At 44.1% G+C, this 18,684-nt stretch overlaps 1 protein-coding gene and 1 long non-coding RNA gene across 3 annotated transcripts in view; one reads left to right on the top strand and one right to left on the bottom strand.

Annotated features, from left to right (window-relative positions):
- LOC310842182 overlaps positions 1–18,684 on the top strand; it is a 245,512-nt gene that overhangs the window by 117,374 nt on the left and 109,454 nt on the right. The gene's annotated exons all lie outside the window — the stretch shown is intronic.
- Positions 1–18,684, bottom strand: part of LOC310841165 (uncharacterized protein) — a gene marked incomplete at its 5' end in the record, with an annotated part of 115,414 nt that overhangs the window by 58,548 nt on the left and 38,182 nt on the right. The window contains 2 exons of the mRNA XM_083731752.1: positions 4,543–4,659; positions 6,763–6,879. Of these exons, the coding sequence (XP_083587878.1) occupies positions 4,543–4,659; positions 6,763–6,879 (234 nt within the window). The remainder of the gene's footprint in view (positions 1–4,542; positions 4,660–6,762; positions 6,880–18,684) is intronic.

The raw sequence follows: 18,684 nt of genomic DNA, 5'->3' as shown, positions 1-18,684 counted from the left end.
GTGCCATACTCCCAGGCAAATGAGCTGGGGCTTCCCCTCTTCAGCCCCCTGTTGTTGTTGTCTCCTCCTCCTCCAGTGGGGGTAGCATTGGGCAGAGGAAGAATGGCAACTGGGCCCAGTGGGTGCAGCCTGACTTGCATCACCAGCAGCTCCCCTCCTCCTCTGCTTCCACGGACTAAAGCGCAGCTGCCTCTTTTTTTGCCAAAGACATTTGTCTTTGGGTGCTGAGCTCTCACAAGAGCCAGCTGACTGGCGAGGGAGCTCAGCACAAAAACCGGGATGTCCAATCAGAAACTGGGATAGCTTCTGTAATTCCGGGATGTCCCAGTTGAATCAGAACTGTTGATGGATAAGCAATCTTGTCTTGATATCAGGCATAGTGGACCTGTCACCCTCCGATTGTTGTTGGACTACAATTCCCATCATCCATGAACTGCAATTCCCTTAAGCCCTGGTATATTCTGCATGGGTTGAAGCCAAAGGGAGAGGGGGAGGAAGTTATAAGTGCATGAGGATGAGCTGAGCCCACTCATGGTAGCCACCGACACTACCTCCCTGCCACCCCCCAAATACCCCCCCCAGTACATTTCAGCGCCCGCTGCCCCAACCTGGTTTCCTAACATAAACAGTGGTTCCTTCATTAGGAGAGGCAAGGTTACAGGGAAGCAGGCAGAGGGCCTTTTAGGTAGTGGTGACTAAGGAACTAAGGGCACAAGCGTGGTATTGCTCAAAACCTGGGAGACATGGGCTCATGGGAGAAAACGATGTTCATTGCCTTGAATTCTTTGGGGAAAGGTGGGATAGAAATGTCTAAACAAATAAATTTAAAGTGGCATGGATATGTGTTCCTATGTGTTGAATTTTAAATTTTCTTTTCTGCTTCTATTTTATTTTATACTTGGCTATGTTATGAATTAATGTATGTAAATTAAAGTTGAAAAGAAAGACCCAGATCAGTGATTGAATCTGGGATCTTGATCACTAGGCAGCAATCGCCCTTCCCGACTCTTCAGTCCCACCTCCTCCCTGGCACCTCCCTGAGTTCCTTCTTTCATTCTCAAAATTCCAGAAAACACCCCTTCAGAAAATTCTGAGTCCCACTAAGTGTACACCCATAGAAATCAATAAATCTGATGTGCATTCAGCAGCATTAAATACCACTCCCAGTGACCTATGGGCACCCACAAGGCAGTGGCTCCTTAATAAGCAGCTCCATTTAGGTCATGGCTCCAGTCTGGGTTGAGTTCAGCCTATCCCACCCGTGTTCACAATAACCAACTGGGCAGCAAAACCCAAGCTCTGCCTGGGTGCATGGAAAGCATTAGCTGCAGTTATCTCCTCCTGGGACTCGGGGATGAGAACTTCAGTCAAGAGGGCTCTTGGGCAGATATGATGCGCTTCCATTGGAGGAGGGTCATATTTAGTCATAGATGCTTTTTAAAAAATGAAAAAAAAGATACAATTTCAAATTTGCAGGTTAATATGTGTTTAATTAGATGATCATCTGAACAGACTGATCTTTGTTTCATTGCTTGCTTCACAAATGGATTGATCAGGCCCACTTCCACAAGCAAAGATCCAGAAGAATCAGCGTAGCCATCAGACATTCTCAACCACGGATGTGGGCTGCTCACTGATGTCACTCAAGGGCACAGCATTGTGCATTGAAGCCACAGTAAGCAGGAAGAGTTAGACCAGGCGGGCAGCGTTTGGTGATTCCCTTCTGGCAGAACCCCACTTTTCCTCTTACATTGATTATTGTCCTGAATAAAAGAAAGAAGGAAATCTGTAATCGATTGCACTTTCAGGAGCCTGGAATCAGATTGCTCTTCTTCAGGAGATAAGATTTATAGTGCTGGAAAGACTCAAAGGAACATTTAAGGCCACCCTGCAATTCAGGAATATGTGGCAGAAAGGAAGAGGACATGCAGGCGCAGCCCCAGAAGAACTCTCAGAGGAGCATCACTGCTGACATATCTTGGCCCATCCTGGATGTCAGGCTGGGCCACTGGCAGCCACTGACCCTGAGGACTCTACCACACAAAGACCCAGCGAGACCTGAGGATCCCACACTCCATTGATGTAGGAGGTGATGACAAAGGCTGAAACCTCAAATTGACACCGCATTTTGCAGGAAAGGTGGTACTAACTATTATTTTATCTTTTATTCTGATATTTATATTGCACCTTTCTTCCAAGGATCTCCATGGCACATATAATTCTCTCAGCTCCATTGTATCTTCACAACCACCCTGTTAAGTAGATTAGGTTGAGAAGCAGTGACTGGCCCAAGGTGAGCTTCTTGGCCAAGTGGGGACTAGAACCCTGATCTGCCAGGTCCTCCTCCAGCACTCTAACTCCTACACCACATTGTTTTTCTATTCAGCTGCTGCTGCTACAACATAACCCCCCAATTCAGCTTGTTCCTTGATGGAGCAGCTTTAGAGCTGTATTCCTCAGAGGGCAGCCTGCACTTTGTCTCCTCTTGCCCCAATTTTGCCTAGCCTTGCCATAGCACAGAACCCAACAGACACCTTGTCATGGACAGAAATATGGTCAGTGATTTAGATGGACAGGCATGGAGAAGAAAGTCTTAATTTGACTGAAGCTCTGGTCAATTACATGATTTTTTGACAGAATGGGTGTATTTAGAGGGACCTTAAGAGGGTCCTTATTTATCTACTGTAAGAGGGACGTTATTTATCTATTGTATTTTGATCTCTTTTGCAAAAAATAAACAACAAAACCAAAGTAACAGTTCAGATAGCAATTTGTAAAAACGAAGAGAAAACAGCCCCTGATCTGAAATTTATAATCAGAAAAGGCATGCAACAAAAATTGCTTTTCATTTTTTTGTCCTTATAGAACTGTGCTTTTATCTTTTGTGTTTATCTCGTGAATTACCCTGGGATTTTTTGATGAAGGGTGGTATATAAGTCAAATAAATAATATAATTAAAAATAGTTTAATATGAATATTTCTATATGAAGTGATTAGAGATATCTGTTCCCAAGTCTCCTTTGGGAAGAAGAGCAGGATAAAAATTGAAGTAATAAATAAACCTTCCTAAATTGAAATTAGTTTGTGTGTTTTTTTAGAAAAGAAAAGAAGATTTGGAGAAGAAACTAATCCTACTAAAATGTGATTTATTAGCAGAAAGTTCAGTGAGTGAACAGCTGGATGGAGAGCCAAAAATGACCTGGAGATCAACTAGTCCAACCCTTGTTCATTGCAGGATCTTCAAGAACAGGATCCCTCACAGATTGTCCCTCAAAACCTGCTTCTCTGTCATTTCCACCCCTTTGGTTATAGTCCTTCCCTCTGGAACAACTTTTACATGGCAGCCGTGCAAATATTTAGAGGCTGCAATCATGTCTCTCCCTCAAATTAACCTTCTCTTCTCCAGGCTAAACATGCTGAGCTCCTACAATGTTCTTCAAAACAAACAGCTTTCAAATCTTGTACCCTTTCGGTCACTTGACTTAGGAGACAGTCAAATCAGTCGTTTTCCTTTTTAAAACATGGGTTCAGAACTGGCCACAAGCTAGAATAGATCTATTAAATTATTTCTCATCTCCAGCCTCAGATTGCAGTTGCTTTTCAATTCATTTCTCCAGTATTTCTAAAAGGCAGAATTAACAATTGTTTTGACTACGGCAGAGCAACACAGCTACCTACCTGTAACTATCACCATTGTTGGCATTCAAGAATTCCCCCCCTGGTTTAGGTCCTTAGGGACCATGAGGTTTCTAGCTCCGGTTCTACTGGATATTGTGATGTATTTTTGTACTTCAGGTGAGGTCTGGTGAGTGCAGAATGAAGTGGGACTCTTTGTTGTCAAATTACATATGCGTTCTTTCAGCAGCAGCAGATGGCCGGTTCATCCTCATTTACTGAGTGTTGTCTTAACATTTTGGAAAGTTAGATAAGAGCCACCAGTTTTTACTGCCCATGGGAAGTGCAGCCTGCACAGGTTGCACCCATACGAACATCTGTGGTATCAAAATTCCCTGTGCACAGAGGAAAACCTTGAAGCTCTAATGCTTAAGAAGAGAAGAAGAAGAAGAGTTTGGATTTGATATCCCGCCTTTCACTCCCCTTCAGGAGTCTCAAAGCGGATAACATTCTCCTTTCCCTTCCTCCCCCACAACAAACACTCTGTGAGGTGAGTGGGGCTGAGAGACTTCAGAGAAGTGTGACTGGCCCAAGGTCACGCAGCAGCTGCATGTGGAGGAGCGGAGACGCGAACCTGGTTCCCCAGATTACAAGACTACCGCTCTTAACCACTGCACCACACTGGCTCTTAAAAGAAGATGCAGAACCTAGAAGTGCTGCATCAGCACTGAATCCAAATTTAGACATCTAAAAATAGGGTTAATATGTCCTGATTTATAAAGTGATTGACCACTATTCCCTTTAGCACAAGTAAAGCCCTGCTTCTGCTTCCTCCTGTGAAGATGCAGAGTGTAGATCAGGAAAACAGGATTAAAAATGAGCAAACTTTTGCACAAGTGGGACCACCAAGTCATGGATATAACTTACTCCTACAGCAGCGTGCATTAGGGCCACAGGAGATGTTTGTAATCTCTCCAAAGATACAGTTCACAGTCCTTGGGGCCTGGCAAAATCCTCCCGAGAGTCTACACAGTGCAGGTTCATCTGTACAAAAGAGAGGGAAGTAGATTTTCATCATTTGAGAGAAGTCCTTGTGCAAAACAGAAACATTTTGTTTTGAGCATTGGAATAGCACTTTCAAGGATGAGAGCCTGAGGTCCTGGACTAGGAAATGGGAGACCAGCCTTCAAATCCAGCCTCATCATGAGGCTCACAGAGTGGCCTTGGGCTAGTCACTCACTTTTAGCCTGATCTGCCTCGCAGGGTTATTGTGAGGATTAAATTAAGAAGAACCATAGAAGCCACTTTGAGCTCCATTGAGAAGAACCTGGGATATAAATGCAATGAAAAAATATTCAAAGCCCTTCCGTAACAGCAAGTCAGTATTCTTATGTCCCATAATGCTGATGGGGAGATCGAGGCTGAGAGTGAAAGTGTGGTTATCCATAGGCCAGCTGGTGAGCTCATGGTGGATTCTCACAGACTTGGACTGTCAGGCATGGGAAGTCCTGATTTCACTGATGCCCCAGTCAACATAGTTTTTGTACTTCAGGTGAGTTCTGGTGAGTGCAGAATGAAGTGGGAATCTTTTTTGCCAAATCATATTTCTGTTCCTTCAGCAGCAGCAGACTGCTGGCTCATCCTCACTTAATCAGCGCTGTCTTAAGATTTTGGAGAGTTGCGTGTCGAGGTCCCCAGGTCCACCCCAATAACTCACACATCACACAGAATTTTTTGTTTAAGGTTTTTGGCATAATTATGACCACAACTTTATTAAAATACAAATTTGTGAGTGGTTGCTTAGGCATTGGTTGCGACTATCTGCCCCCACCATGGGGGACAGACTGACATTCCGCACGATGCGAAAGGCAGAATGGGGGAATACACTTTGGGGTTACGCGGAGCAGGGAACCTGCCCTCACCCCAAATGCAACCAGGAGCTCATTGCTATGGCCCGAGCCCCCTTGACAGAGTGGACAAGCAATAGTTAGCCCCCAATTCCTTTAACGGAATCCCTTGCAGCAGCAGCATTAGAGGGGCAGGCACAGCCAATCCATGCCCCTCAACCAACCAAACCATAAACCAATGCCTAACCGCAACCTTACAAGTTGTGACAATTTGCTACGCAGTAGGCAAAAACCAAATGGCCCCAGCCAATCAGCCAGATGGACAAAATTCCTACCAGGCCCCCGCTCCAAAGCAGACAACCCCATGACAGGCATAGCAAGGTCAAAGCGAACAACCCTATTCTAGGGAGGGAGGGACAGGCAATCCGCTGCACGGGCGAAAAGAGGAAGCCCTAGCCCCGTGCAAGGAGTTTTAGCATTTCTGGCTGTCAATCAATAAATGGCAACATTAATTTCTTCCCAACAACAAGGGAAGCCCCAATCGCATCAGTGGCCAACGATCAGTTAGCCCGCCCCCAGCTTTGGAGTGTCCTGGCGGCCCCCACCGCAACACGTGCTCTCCATGAAGGAGAACACGCTTTAGAAGAAGAAGAAGAAGAAGAAGAAGAAGAAGAAGAAGAAGAAGAAGAAGAAGAAGAAGAGGGGGAGGAGTTTGGATTTGATATCCCGCTTTTCACTCCCTTTTTAAGGAGTCTCAAAGCGGCTAACATTCTCCTTTCCCTTCCTCCCCCACAACAAACACTCTGTGAGGTGAGTGGGGCTGAGAGACTGCATGTGGAGGAGCGGAGACACCAACCCGGTTCCCCAGATTATGAGACTACCGCTCTTAACCACTACACAACACTGGCTCTCAGATCAGACACTTAGATCAGAGCCGCCATTTTTTACTGCCCGTGGGAAGAGCAGCCTGCACAGTTTGCACCCATATGAACATCTGTGATATCAAAATTCCCTGTGCACAGATGAAAACCTTGAGGCTCTAATGCTTAAAAGAAGTTGCAGAACCTAGAAGTGCTGCATCAAAACTGAATCCAACTTTTTACTTCTAAAAATAGAATTAATTTGCGCTGAGCGTATTATCAGCTACTCTGATCCAGAAACAGTTCAGTGATTATTTCCTTAAGCACAAGGAAAGCCCTGCTTTGTCCAGTGAAGATGCAGAGTGTAGATCAGGAAATCAGGGTTAAAAATGAGCAAACATTTACACAAGTGGGACCACCAAGTCATGGGTATAACTTACTCATACAGCAGCGTGCATTAGGACCACAGGAGATGTTTGCAATCTCTCCAAAGGTACAGTTCGCAGTGATTGGGCCCTGGCAAAATCCTCCGAAGAGTCTACACAATGGAGGTTCATCTGTGCAAAAGAGAGGGAATTAAATTGTCATTATTAGAAAGGACTTCTTGTGCAAAACAGAAACATTCATTGGACGGATGTTCTGTTTTGAGCATTGGAAGAGGACTTCCAAGTATGAGAGCCTGAGGTCCTGGGCCAGGAAAAGGGACACCAGCCTTCAAATCCAGCCTCATCATGAGGCTCACAGAGTGGCCTTGGGCCAGTCACTCACTTTTAGCCTGATCTGCCTCGCAGGGTTGTTGTGAGGATTAAATTAGGAAGAACCACAGAAGGCACCTTGAGCTCCATTGGGGAAAAGGTGGGACATAAATGCAATGAATGAATGAATGAATGAATGAATGAATGAATGAATAAAAAAAAAATATTCAGAGCTTTCTGTAACAGCAAGTCAGTATTATTATGTCCCGTAATACTGTTGGGGAGATCAAGGCTGAGACCGAAAGCGTGGTTTACCCGAGGCCAGCTGGGGAGCTCATGGTGGAATCTCACTGGTCTACATTGTCAGGCATGGGAAGTCCTGATTTGATTTCAAAGTGCAAGTAGATAAATAGGTACCGCTCCGGCGGGAAGGTAAACGGCATTTCTGTGCACTGCTCAGATTTCACCAGAAGTGGCTTAGTCTTCCTGGCCGCATGACCTGGAAATACTGTCTGTGGACAAATGAGGGCTCCCTCGGCTAGTAAAGCGGGCTGAGCGCTGCAACCCCCGAGTCATTCACGACTGGACATAACTGTCAGGGGCCTTTAACTTTACCTTTTTGTTTATATAAATATTTATTTACTGCATTTTAATGTATTTTGCAAAAAAACAAAAAAAACCACCACAACTCAGTGGATATCACTTACCCCTGCAGCAGGTTCCATTGTTGCCACAGGAGACCCCTGTAATTTCTCCATAGGTGCAGTTTGTAGTTTCTGGGAATTGGCAAGTTCCTCCTGATAGTTCACATCCAAGTTGCCCTGTGTAAAAGAGAAAGGAAATAAATTCGTTTCAAGGGGGCAAAGGGGTTGCCAACTACTTTTTTTCCTAACCAGAACCGTGCGTATTTAATGGGATGACAACTTTTGCAGGCTTCTGCTGCCTCTCAACCTGCTAACTACTGTTTCATTGGCCAACATTAGCAAGGGTCAGATTGGTCCTCCTTCTCTGCCAACACTCCAGCTGATTCCTGAACCTTGTAAGGGTGCTGGCACTTAGCTGCACCCAGCCAATTGGGTGGCGTAAAAATCATAAAATTATGATGATGATGCTGATTACTGCTCCTGGGATCTTTTCAGCACGGCTGCCAAACCTAAATTTTTCAGGTTGCTAATGGAAAGCGAGATAATGCACCCACAGACCCACATAACTGACCACTAAGTCAGCCTTCCTTCCATTCTACTGAAGGTTCCCCTTTGCTTTCAACATCTGCCATTCAGAATTACTGCTGTTCTGAGCTTCAGAAATCCCTTGCCATTTGCACCCTCTCTGAGAATGGTATTTTCTGCAATCTCCCCAGTAGTGTTGCCAATGTGTCTTGCTCAGCTCACACCCAACTGTGCTGGCTATCGTCTTTCTCGGCTACCAGCAAGGTGAGGAGGGGGTAAGGCCCACCCATTTGCCCAGTGGGCACCATCTTTTCATTGGCTATACTCATGGGGTCCTGAGGTGGCAACTGTGGGCATTCTTTAACAAAGAAACTTGCTGGGTTAAGTCTACAATGGAATCCTTCATCAGATTTTCACTCTTCATAGATCCAGGACCTCTGGAATTAGGAAGGACTTGGGGATCATGGACACTAACTTTCCAAACTTTTCCAAGCAATATAAATGACCACCATGGTTGCTAAGGCTGCATCCTGAACATTGCTGCTTTTGCAAAAGTCATGTATTCAAATTCAATTTAATTATTAAATAGGTTTTTAAATAGTTTCCTCCCCACCCCTTTTTAAGCAGCTGGATAGGATAGGAAGCTGCCAGGTCAGACTCTTGTTGCATCAATCTCATAGCTGCCTACATTGACAGGCAGAAGGTCTTAAATGTTTCCGACCAGGGAAATACCTGGGACTCAACCTGAGAACTTCTGCATTTGCAGCAGATACTCCCTACCTGTGCCCTCTTACCTGCAACAATGTGGAAGATGATGAAGACCAGAGCAAAGCTCAGGTAAAGGAACCTCATGGCTGCAGTTTCTTCTGAGATCTCTGCCAAAGGGAAGGCACTCTAAGGCAGAAGGAAGAGGAGTTTGGATGGAACAAGGAGGTTCTCTCTACTTATAGTGTTGTTGTTCCAAAAAGATGCTGAAACACACATTTGAGCATCTGAGTGGGAAATGCTGCAAGCAGGTATTTCCTGTAGCTGTCAGCATCTGAACCATCCAGGCCATTTTTTCCTAACTCATCCTAGGCATTTTATTCATCTTGCAGACCATCCCAAGATTTATCTGCAGAACAATCTTTCTCATCCTGTTCTCCTTCCATATCAATTAACAGATTTCCCGTCATCTCACAAAAGCTGCTCCCAACTTCATGGCGCCTGGATAGAAAGGAAATGGCATTTCGGGTAACAGCTTGGCCATATACAGATAGGTAGCCGTGTTGGTCTGCCATAGTCAAAACAAAAAAAAATAATCCTTCCAGTAGCACCTTAAAGACCAACTAAGTCAGTTCTTGGTATGAGCTTTCGTGTGCATGCACACTTCTTCAGATATGGCCATAGTGCAGGTTGATGCAACCTCTTTTGGTTGGACTGTTCAGTTCGACTGCAGTTGCCATACCTTCCAAGAAAGAAACTTTTCAGTGTGCTTTTCTCCTGGTCTGCACATTTTTAGATGCATTTTACTTAACATGCTTGATATTGTGATGCATATAGTTTTATGTCCATTGCACCCATTATATGCTTCCTCTCCCAATAGCCACATAAAATAATTACTTTATCCCATCATTCATAAGTTATAAACACAAACAAGAACAACACCCAGAAGATGAGAGGAGAAACCTGTTGGTAGAAACATTGTTTAAATTCTTTATATCAGTTGTACTCTGCTTTGCAGCCAAAAGGCCCCCAGAGTAGCTTACATACAATTTAAAAAACAAAACAAAACATGGCACACAAGTGGAAAAGGACAAGAAAGGAAGGCGAAAACGAAAACCAGATCTCCTTACCAATTTCTAGACAATAAGCATTTTGCTTAGCATGCTTGTTTTTGTGTTGCATGTAGTTTTATGTACATTTTATGACCCCATTCTCCCCAAGCAACCACATAAATTAATGACTTGATCCCATCTTTCCAAAAATATAAACAACAAATTTATAAAAAACACACAGCACCCCAAAAATGTGTGGAGAAACCTGTTAGTAGAAACATTTTTTAAATTGTTTTGATTAATTGTACTCTGTTTTTCAGCCAAAAGGCTCCCAGAGTGGCTTATGTACAATTTAAAAACCAAAAAACCTAAAAAAAGCACACCAAACATACCACACAAGCGGAAACGGCCAGGAAGGGAAGAGGAAAACAAAAACCAGAACTCCTTGCCAATTTCTAGACAATCACTGGAGCAGTTTAATGACAAACCTGGATCTGGCTCAGGATGAGGGAGACCCACAAACCAATGACCAGGAGGGAGTCAGATTCAAGCTTGACCCTTTCAAGCTGCCGCACTCTGTCAGTCCTGAAATGTGAAGATGCTTGAGGTTGGTTTCTGAGCTCCAAAGCAGGCTCTCTCTTCCCATCAGATACACTCACCTTTCTCCAGCCATCTTTCACTTGCAGTAGACCACAAGGTGAGCAACAGATTCTGCCCCCATTGCCATTTACCATCTACATCAGTGGTTCTCAAAGGATGTGTTGTGTCACACCGGTGTGTCAGGAAAGGATGGCATGTGTGGCTGGCAGATTCAAGGACAATCAAAGAAATATTTAGACATTTCAGTGTAGTATAGTATCAAAAAAGGCTCCTTTGCAGGTTCTTATGCAGCTTCTTTGTTTCATATTTTTGGGGTGTTCCATCATCCTATTATAAAGTAGTTGTGCTTTGTGTTATAATTCAAGCGCTGTGAGGAGTTGTTTGCTTTCCTATGTATTTCTTATCAATAAAATAAATTCAGTGTGGCATGAGCAACTTTTATTCTGTTTGGCCTGGAATAGAGGAGACTTAGAGGAGATGTGATAGCATTCTTCAAATATCTCAATGGCTGTCACATGGAAGAGGGAAGAAGCTTGTTTTCTCCTGCCTTGGAGGTCAGGACTCTAACCAATTGATTCAAGTTACAAGAAAGGAGATTCTGGATAAACATATGGAAAAACCATCTGACAGGGCCAGGGCCGTCTATACCGGGGGGTGCAAGGGGTGCAGGGCTGAAGCCGCCTAAGCTCTTAACTATCTACCTGTTACAAAAGCAGAAATAATTTTGATCAAGCTAGACAAACAAAATACATGTATACCTAGGTATTATCGAAATGTATACCTGCTGTTTCACTAAAGTACTTTTGACTTTGTGCTCAAAGATGCATCGTGCCAGCAGCAGCACTTGTCATTCACAACGGCGCGTTTTAATTTCATCACTTCCAGTTCAAATTCGTTTACAGAAATCGTTTGAAAAGCAATGATAAATTTCACGCTTCCCTTTTGAGGTCATTATTAGGACTTACAAACTCAGTAAAATATGAAACATTATGTTGTGAGCTGGGAATATTGCCTTTATCAGTAAGAGCATGGCTGAGGACCTTGAAATATTGGATCTTCCTCCATTATAGAGCCCTATCCCCTAATTCTCTACTTTACGATCTTTTAAGTGATAATGCAATCTACAATCTATCATTGATATGTAAGAGAAAACTGGATTCTATAGAGCTCAATCTAACTGATTTTGAAATCGCTGATCCCAAAGATACATGGGAAATTATTAGGAAGACCTTCACAGAAAAAAGTGTTCTCGCCATGCTTGAGGTTGCAAAGCATAGCACCTGCTCTCCTATCCACTTAAATCTCCCTTTGTGTAGAGATTTCCAAAAGGGATACATGACAAATCTGAAGAAACATGAATCATGTAGTCTGTTTATGTTGGCCAGATTTAACATGTTTCCCTCGGCGGTAGTGAGAGGAAGATATTTAGCTATCCCAGAATCAGAGCGTCTCTGCAAATGCAGTAAAAAGGAACTAGATACTTTAGAACATATATTCTTCTCCTGTGATTTTGGCAGCTATGCCAGAATACAATTGTATGAGGCCCTAAAATTCAATAAACAGACTTTTACTCAACCAACTGTTCAGGACATGCTGGCGGACAGCGATGATCAAATTACTTTAATAGCGGCCGAATTTTTAAGAGCTGTCCATGAAGAAAGAATGGGCCATGATAAGGGGACTTAGTGGTTGTTAATGGTAGGTGATGATGTTGCGTTGTATTATTATTTTATATTATATTGTATTATGTTATTTATGTGTGGTGTGTTATGCCTAATAAAGGATTTTGAATTTGAATTTGAATTTGAAAAGCAATGCTTATTTTCGCTAGTTGTTGGCATTTTCTTTGACTAACTACTTTGTACTGACATTTTCCAGCATGCGATTTAAATTTTCCATTTCTGCCTAGAGCACATGCTATGAATTCCACAAGCTGCATTCTTCCCCATTTAACGATGAATGCTAAGCGAGAAGCACTGCGGGCGGGCTCTGGGCGAGGAGACTGTGGCAGGCAAAGGGCAGTGGCGGGGCGTGGTTGGCCTTGTTCAATGGCGCGGAGGTTAATTTGGGGGCTAAACTAAATTTGGGGGTGCTGGGTGGATCTTTCCACCCAGGTGGGACATATGCTAAAGACGGCCCTGGAAAGAGCTGTTCAACAGCGGACTTTTCTTCCTTCTGTCATGGATGCTTTAGCTGAGATTCCTGCATTGCAGGGGTTGGAGAAGATGAACCATGAGGTCCCTTCCAACTCTGCAATTCTATCATTCTATGATACTAAGACGACTTGTTCCCCCTGAATAATGTGATCTGCGATTAAATACATGTGGAAATAGGAGTAGTGCTTTTCAGCTGAGGGACCTGGTCCTGTTGTTGAGGAGCAGGGGAAGCAGTGCCATTTTTCTGGGATGGAGCAAATGAAGTTCCTTCCTCCACCAGGAATAGCTCTTGCTGGGATACAGCAGATGACGTGGCTTTCCTGCTGGGAAGGTGCAGCCAAGGAACCTTTTCCAAGAACCTTTTCCAGATGTTAAGCAGGAGGAGTTGCCATTGCAATCTGTTTTAGCACCTGCTGCTCTTGTACTGAAAGAGTCACAATGCCTGGAAGTACATCAAGTATATATGCTTCTAGTATTAATTAAACTGTTGCAGTCGACATTATTAAACCCCATTGCAAATCAGGTTTACTCTCAAGATTTAAGGACTTTCAGCTGTTTGCAATGCGCAAATCAAGCAAAACCAATTGAAATAGCTCAACACAACAGATGCTTCAAATGGTTCCCCCCCATTGAACTGAAAATGCCTGAGTTGCCTTTTCTTTCCCTCTTCCCTCCCTGTTCTTTCCTCCTTGTGTGCCATTTTTTTAAAAAAAGAGATTGCGCATACACCACTTGGGAAGCCTTTCCCCCCTGAAAAACAGGGTATAAATGAAAAAAAACAATTTAATAATTTAATAATAAATAAGGTTTCTACTAACAGGTGTCTTGTCGCATCTTCTGATTTTGTTGACTAACTAAGAAAATACATTGGTACCTCAGGTTAAGTACTTAAATCGTTCTGGAGGTCCGTTCTTAACCTGAATCTGTTCTTAACCTGAAGCACCACTTTAGTTAATGGGGCCTCCTGCTGCTGCCGCACCGCCGGAGCACGATTTCTGTTCTCATCCTGAAGCAAAGTTCTTAACCTGAAGCACTATTTCTGGGTTAGCAGAGTCTTTAACCTGAAGCATATGTAACCTGAAGTGTATGTAACCCCAGGTACCACTGTAGATACTTGGGCCACTTTCTCATTTCTGCATTTTTATTTTTATTTTACATCTGTTGTTATTGTCTGTGTTTTTTAATTGTGAATGATGGAACAAAACCACTAATTTGTATGGTTTTTTGGGGGGGAGGGGGAATCACAAAATAGGGGAGGAGCACATAAAAATACAAGCCTCACAGAAACAAGCATATTAAGCAAAAATGAATCCAAAACTGCAGACCAGAAGAAAAGCCAATGGAAAAGATTCTTTCTTTGTAGGTACAGTGGTACCTTGGTTCCAAAATGCCTTTGTACTCAAACAACTTGGAACCCAAACGCTGCAAACGTGGAAGTAAGGGGTTCGGTTTGCAAACCTTTTTTCAGAAGCCAAAGGTGCTTCTTTTTGAGTGTTATACTTCCGTTTTGACTGCCACACTTCCATTTTGAGTGCAACACTTCTGTTTTGATGGTTATGCTTCCGATTTGAGTGCCGCACTCACGTTTGGAGTGTTACGCTGAGGTCTGGCTGTTTTTGCTATTTATTTTGTGTCTTGGTTTTTGCGGCTCTTTATGTTTTGTTTTTGTGACTGTGTGTAACCAAGTTCAGCTACTGATTGACTGATTGTGTGACTGAAGTAGATTGTTTATTGCTTTCACTTTATGGATCAACGGTCGCTTTAGATGGTAAAATTCATGTTAAATTGCTGTTTTAGGGGTTGTTTTTAGAAGTTTGGAATAGATTAAACCATTTTGCATTACTTTCTATGGAAAAGCGCGCCTTGGTTTTGTAATGGACTTCCGGAACGAATTAGGTTTGAGAACCAAAGTACCACTGTACTGCAATTGCGCTTGCATCAGACTGCATTAAAGCAAATCTCCTCAACAACACTCCGCTTCATTTCCATCCAGGCGCCGTGAACGTGGCAGTTGATTCTGTGAGATGACGGGAAATCTGTTAATTGATATGGAATGGGAAAAACCACACCCAAAGTACAGCACACGTTGTGATTGTTTGAGAAAGGATGTTCTTCAAGTAAATCCTAGGAAGTTCTCCAAGATGAATAAATGCTGACAATTGCAGGAAATACCTGTTTGCAGCATTTCCCACTCAGATGCACAAATGTGTGTTTCAGCATCTTTTTGGCACGGCAACACTCTAAGTAAAGAGAACCTCCTTGCTTCATCGAACTTCCTTCTGCCTTATAATAATAATAATAATAATTTATTATTTGTACCCCGCCCATGTGGCTCGGTTTCCCCAACCACTCTGGGCGGCTTCCATAGAAACCAGAAAACACTAAAATATCATACATTAAAAACTTCCCTGAACAGGGCTGCCTTAAGATGTCTTCTGAATGTCAAGTAGTTGTTTATCGTTTTGACATCTGATGGGAGGGTGTTCCACAGGGTGGGCGCCACTACCGAAAAGGCCCTCTGCCTGGTTCCCTGTAGCTTTGCTTCTCGCAATGAGGGAACTGCCAGAAGGCCCTCGGCACTGGACCTCAGCGTCCGGGCAGAACGATGGGGGTGGAGACGCTCCTTCAAGTATACTGGGCCAAGGCCATTTAGGGCTTTAAAGGTCAACACCAACACTTTGAATTGTGCTCGGAAACGTACTGGGAGCCAGTGTAGGTCTTTCAAGACCGGTGTTATGTGGTCTCTGTGGCCGCCCCCAGTCACCAGTCCAGTTGCCGCATTCTGGATTAGCTGTAGTTTCCGAGTCACCTTCAAAGGTAGCCCCACGTAGAGCGCATTGCAGTAGTCCAAGTGGGAGATAACAAGAGCCTGCACCACTCTGGCGAGACAGTCCGCGGGCAGGTAGGGTCTCAGCCTGCGTACCAGGTGGAGTTGGTAGACAGCTGCCCTGGATACAGAATTGACCTGCACCTCCATGGACAGCTGTGAGTCCAAAATGACTCCCAGGCTACGCACCTGGTCCTTCAGGGGCACAGTTACCCTATTCAGGACCAGGGAGTCCTCCACACCAGCCCGCCCCCTGTCCCCCAAAAACAGTACTTCTGTCTTGTCAGGATTCAGCTTCAATCCATTAGCCGCCATCCATAGAGGTAAACACCAGGTCCAAGGCATGTCCGCAGCTATGGGTTGGGCCAGACTTATTCAGGGACAGCCCCATGGAGGCCATGCTTTCCACAAAGTCCTGAGCGGCCCCTTGTAAGGTTGTGTCGGCGTGGATGTTAAAATCCCCTAGGATGACCAAGCTAGGTGTCTCCAGGAGAACATCCACCATGACCTGAAGCAGCTCAGGCAGGGAATCCTTGGTGCAGCGGGGAGGTCGGTACACCAAAAGGAATCCTGTACTGCCCCTATTGCCCAACTTCAGAACATGCACTCGGAAAACTGGGTCTTCCCAATAGGACGCCTGGTGCAAACTAATGACTTCCTAAAAATCACTGCTACCCCCCCTCCGGGCCCACATGACCTGGGTTGCTGTGCATAAGAGAAACCTGGTGGACAAGCAGCGGCAAGGACAGGCCCATCTGCTTCATCCAACCAAATCTCTGTTACACATGCCAGGTCAAGTCCTCCTTACTTAAGTAAGTAGTAGATTAATTAAGTAAGTAGATTGTCCATTCCCTGTTTTGGAATTAATGCAATAAGGCTGTCTTTCCATGGGTTTTGGGGAAACAATATATAATGAAATGAAGAAAATGTTGAAATGGGCTATTCCCCAAAAGCCTGAAAGTATTTATGTACAGTAGATAGAATATCATATGGACAGAAATTGAGAGATCACAATGATGAATGTTTCTAAAGAATGGTTGGCCTTTGTGAATTTAAAAAAGGAAACTGTAGTCAGATGAAATTGTGGGCAGGATAAAAGCCATGGAGCAAAAATGATAAAATAACTTTAGTACAGAAACTTTTTGTAATAGGTAAAGATATAATGCAGTAGAAAAGGTTTGAGTAGAAACTATTTGATAGGAATATCATTGTGAAAATGTTTGGGGGGAAATAATAAAGAACAATAAGACACATAAGAGAGAATGGTCTACACGGACACACAACTGTTCTTCAGGGCTTCTGGAAGGGGAAATACCTGGCACTCAACCTGAGACCTTCTGTATTTGGAGCAGATGCTCCCCCATCTGAGCTGGAGCTGCTCTCTTAGCTGCAACAACGTAGAAGTGGATGAAAACCAGAGCAAAGCTCAGGTAAAGGAACCTCATGGCTGCAGTTTCCTCTGAGATCTCTGCCAAAGGGAAGGCACTCTAAGTTGATCTGACACTAAGTAAAAGCGAAACGAAAGAAGTGCCATGGTCAGATCACTTCCTGGTGCAACTGGACTTCTCTGTGACCCATCCCCTCTGCAGGGAGGTGGGACGAATTCGGATGGTCCGCCCCCGCCACTTAATGGATCCTCCACTTAATGGAGGCGGTTGGAGAATGGATGGTGGCTAACAGATTGAGGTTGAATCCTGACAAGACAGAAGTACTGTTTTGGGGGGGACAGGAGGCAGGCAGGTGTGGAGAATTCCCTGGTTCTGAATGGGGTAACTGTGCCCCTGAAGGACCAGGTGCGCAGCCTGGGAGTCATTTTGGACTCACAGCTGTCCATGGAGGTGCAGGTCAAATCTGTGTCCAGGGCAGCTGTTTATCAGCTCCATCTGGTACGTAGGCTGAAACCCTATCTGCCTGCGGACTGTCTCGCCAGAGTGGTGCATGCTGTGGTTATCTCCCGCTTGGACTACTGCAATGCACTCTACGTGGGGCTACCTTTGAAGGTGACTCGGAAACTACAACTAATCCAGAATGTGGCAGCTAGACTGGTGACTGGGGGCGGCCGCCGAGACCATATAACACCGGTCTTGAAAGACCTACATTGGCTCCCAGTACGTTTCCGAGCACAAATCAAAGTGTTGGTGCTGACCTTTAAAGCCCTAAACGGCCTCAGTCCAGTATACATGAAGGAGCGTCTCCACCCCCATCGTTCTGCCCGGACGCTGAGGTCCAGGGCCGAGGGCCTTCTGGCAGTTCCCTCATTGCGAGAAGCAAAGCTACAGGGAACCAGGCAGAGGGCCTTTTCGGTAGTGGCGCCCGCCCTGTGGAACGCCCTTGCAGCAGATGTCAAAGCAATAAACAACTACCTGACATTCAGAAGACATCTTAAGGCAGCCCTGTTCAGGGAAGTTTTTAATGTGTGATATTTTACTGTATTTTTGGTTTCTATGGAAGCCGCCCAGTGCGGCTGGGGAGGCCCAGCCAGATGGGCGGGGTATAAATAATAAATTATTATTATTATTATTATTATTATTATTATTATTATTATTATTACCTATTAACAACTATAGGCCTATCACACTCCTAAATATTGATTATAAATTATATGCAAATATTTTAGCCAAAAGATCAAAAAAAGTCTTCCAGATGATTATACACAATGACCAAGCTGGCTTTTTGCCCGGCAGGCACATTTATAGCAACACTAGAAACATTATAAACTTATTAGAGTATTTAGACTTAAGAATAGAAAAGAAGGCAGTCTTAATGGCCATAGATGCTGAAAAAGCTTTCGATAGGGTCTCCTGGAAATTTATGAAAGCTCTATTATACCATATGGATTATGGTTTGCAGTATATAAAAGGGTTCCTGCCAACCTAGCAGTTCGAAAGCACACAGTGCAAGTAGATAAATAGGTACCGCTCCAGCGGGAAGGTAAAGGGCGTTTCCATGTGCTGCTCTGGTTCGCCAGAAGTGGCTTAGTCAAACTGGCCACATGACCCAGAAGCTGTATGCCGGCTCCCTCGGCCAGCAAAGTGAGATAAGCGCCGCAATCCCAGAATCAGTCATGACTGGACCTAATGGTCAGGGGTCCCTTTATCTTTACATAAAAGCGATTGAAGCACTATATTCAAAACGAAAAGCTAAAATTATAATAAATG

This window comes from Podarcis gaigeae (assembly GCF_964106915.1).
Source record: "Podarcis gaigeae genome assembly, chromosome: 3".
Taxonomy (NCBI): Eukaryota; Metazoa; Chordata; class Lepidosauria; order Squamata; family Lacertidae; genus Podarcis; species Podarcis gaigeae.
Note: the sequence above shows the minus strand (reverse complement) of the source record. Positions and strands in the feature narration are given on the sequence as shown.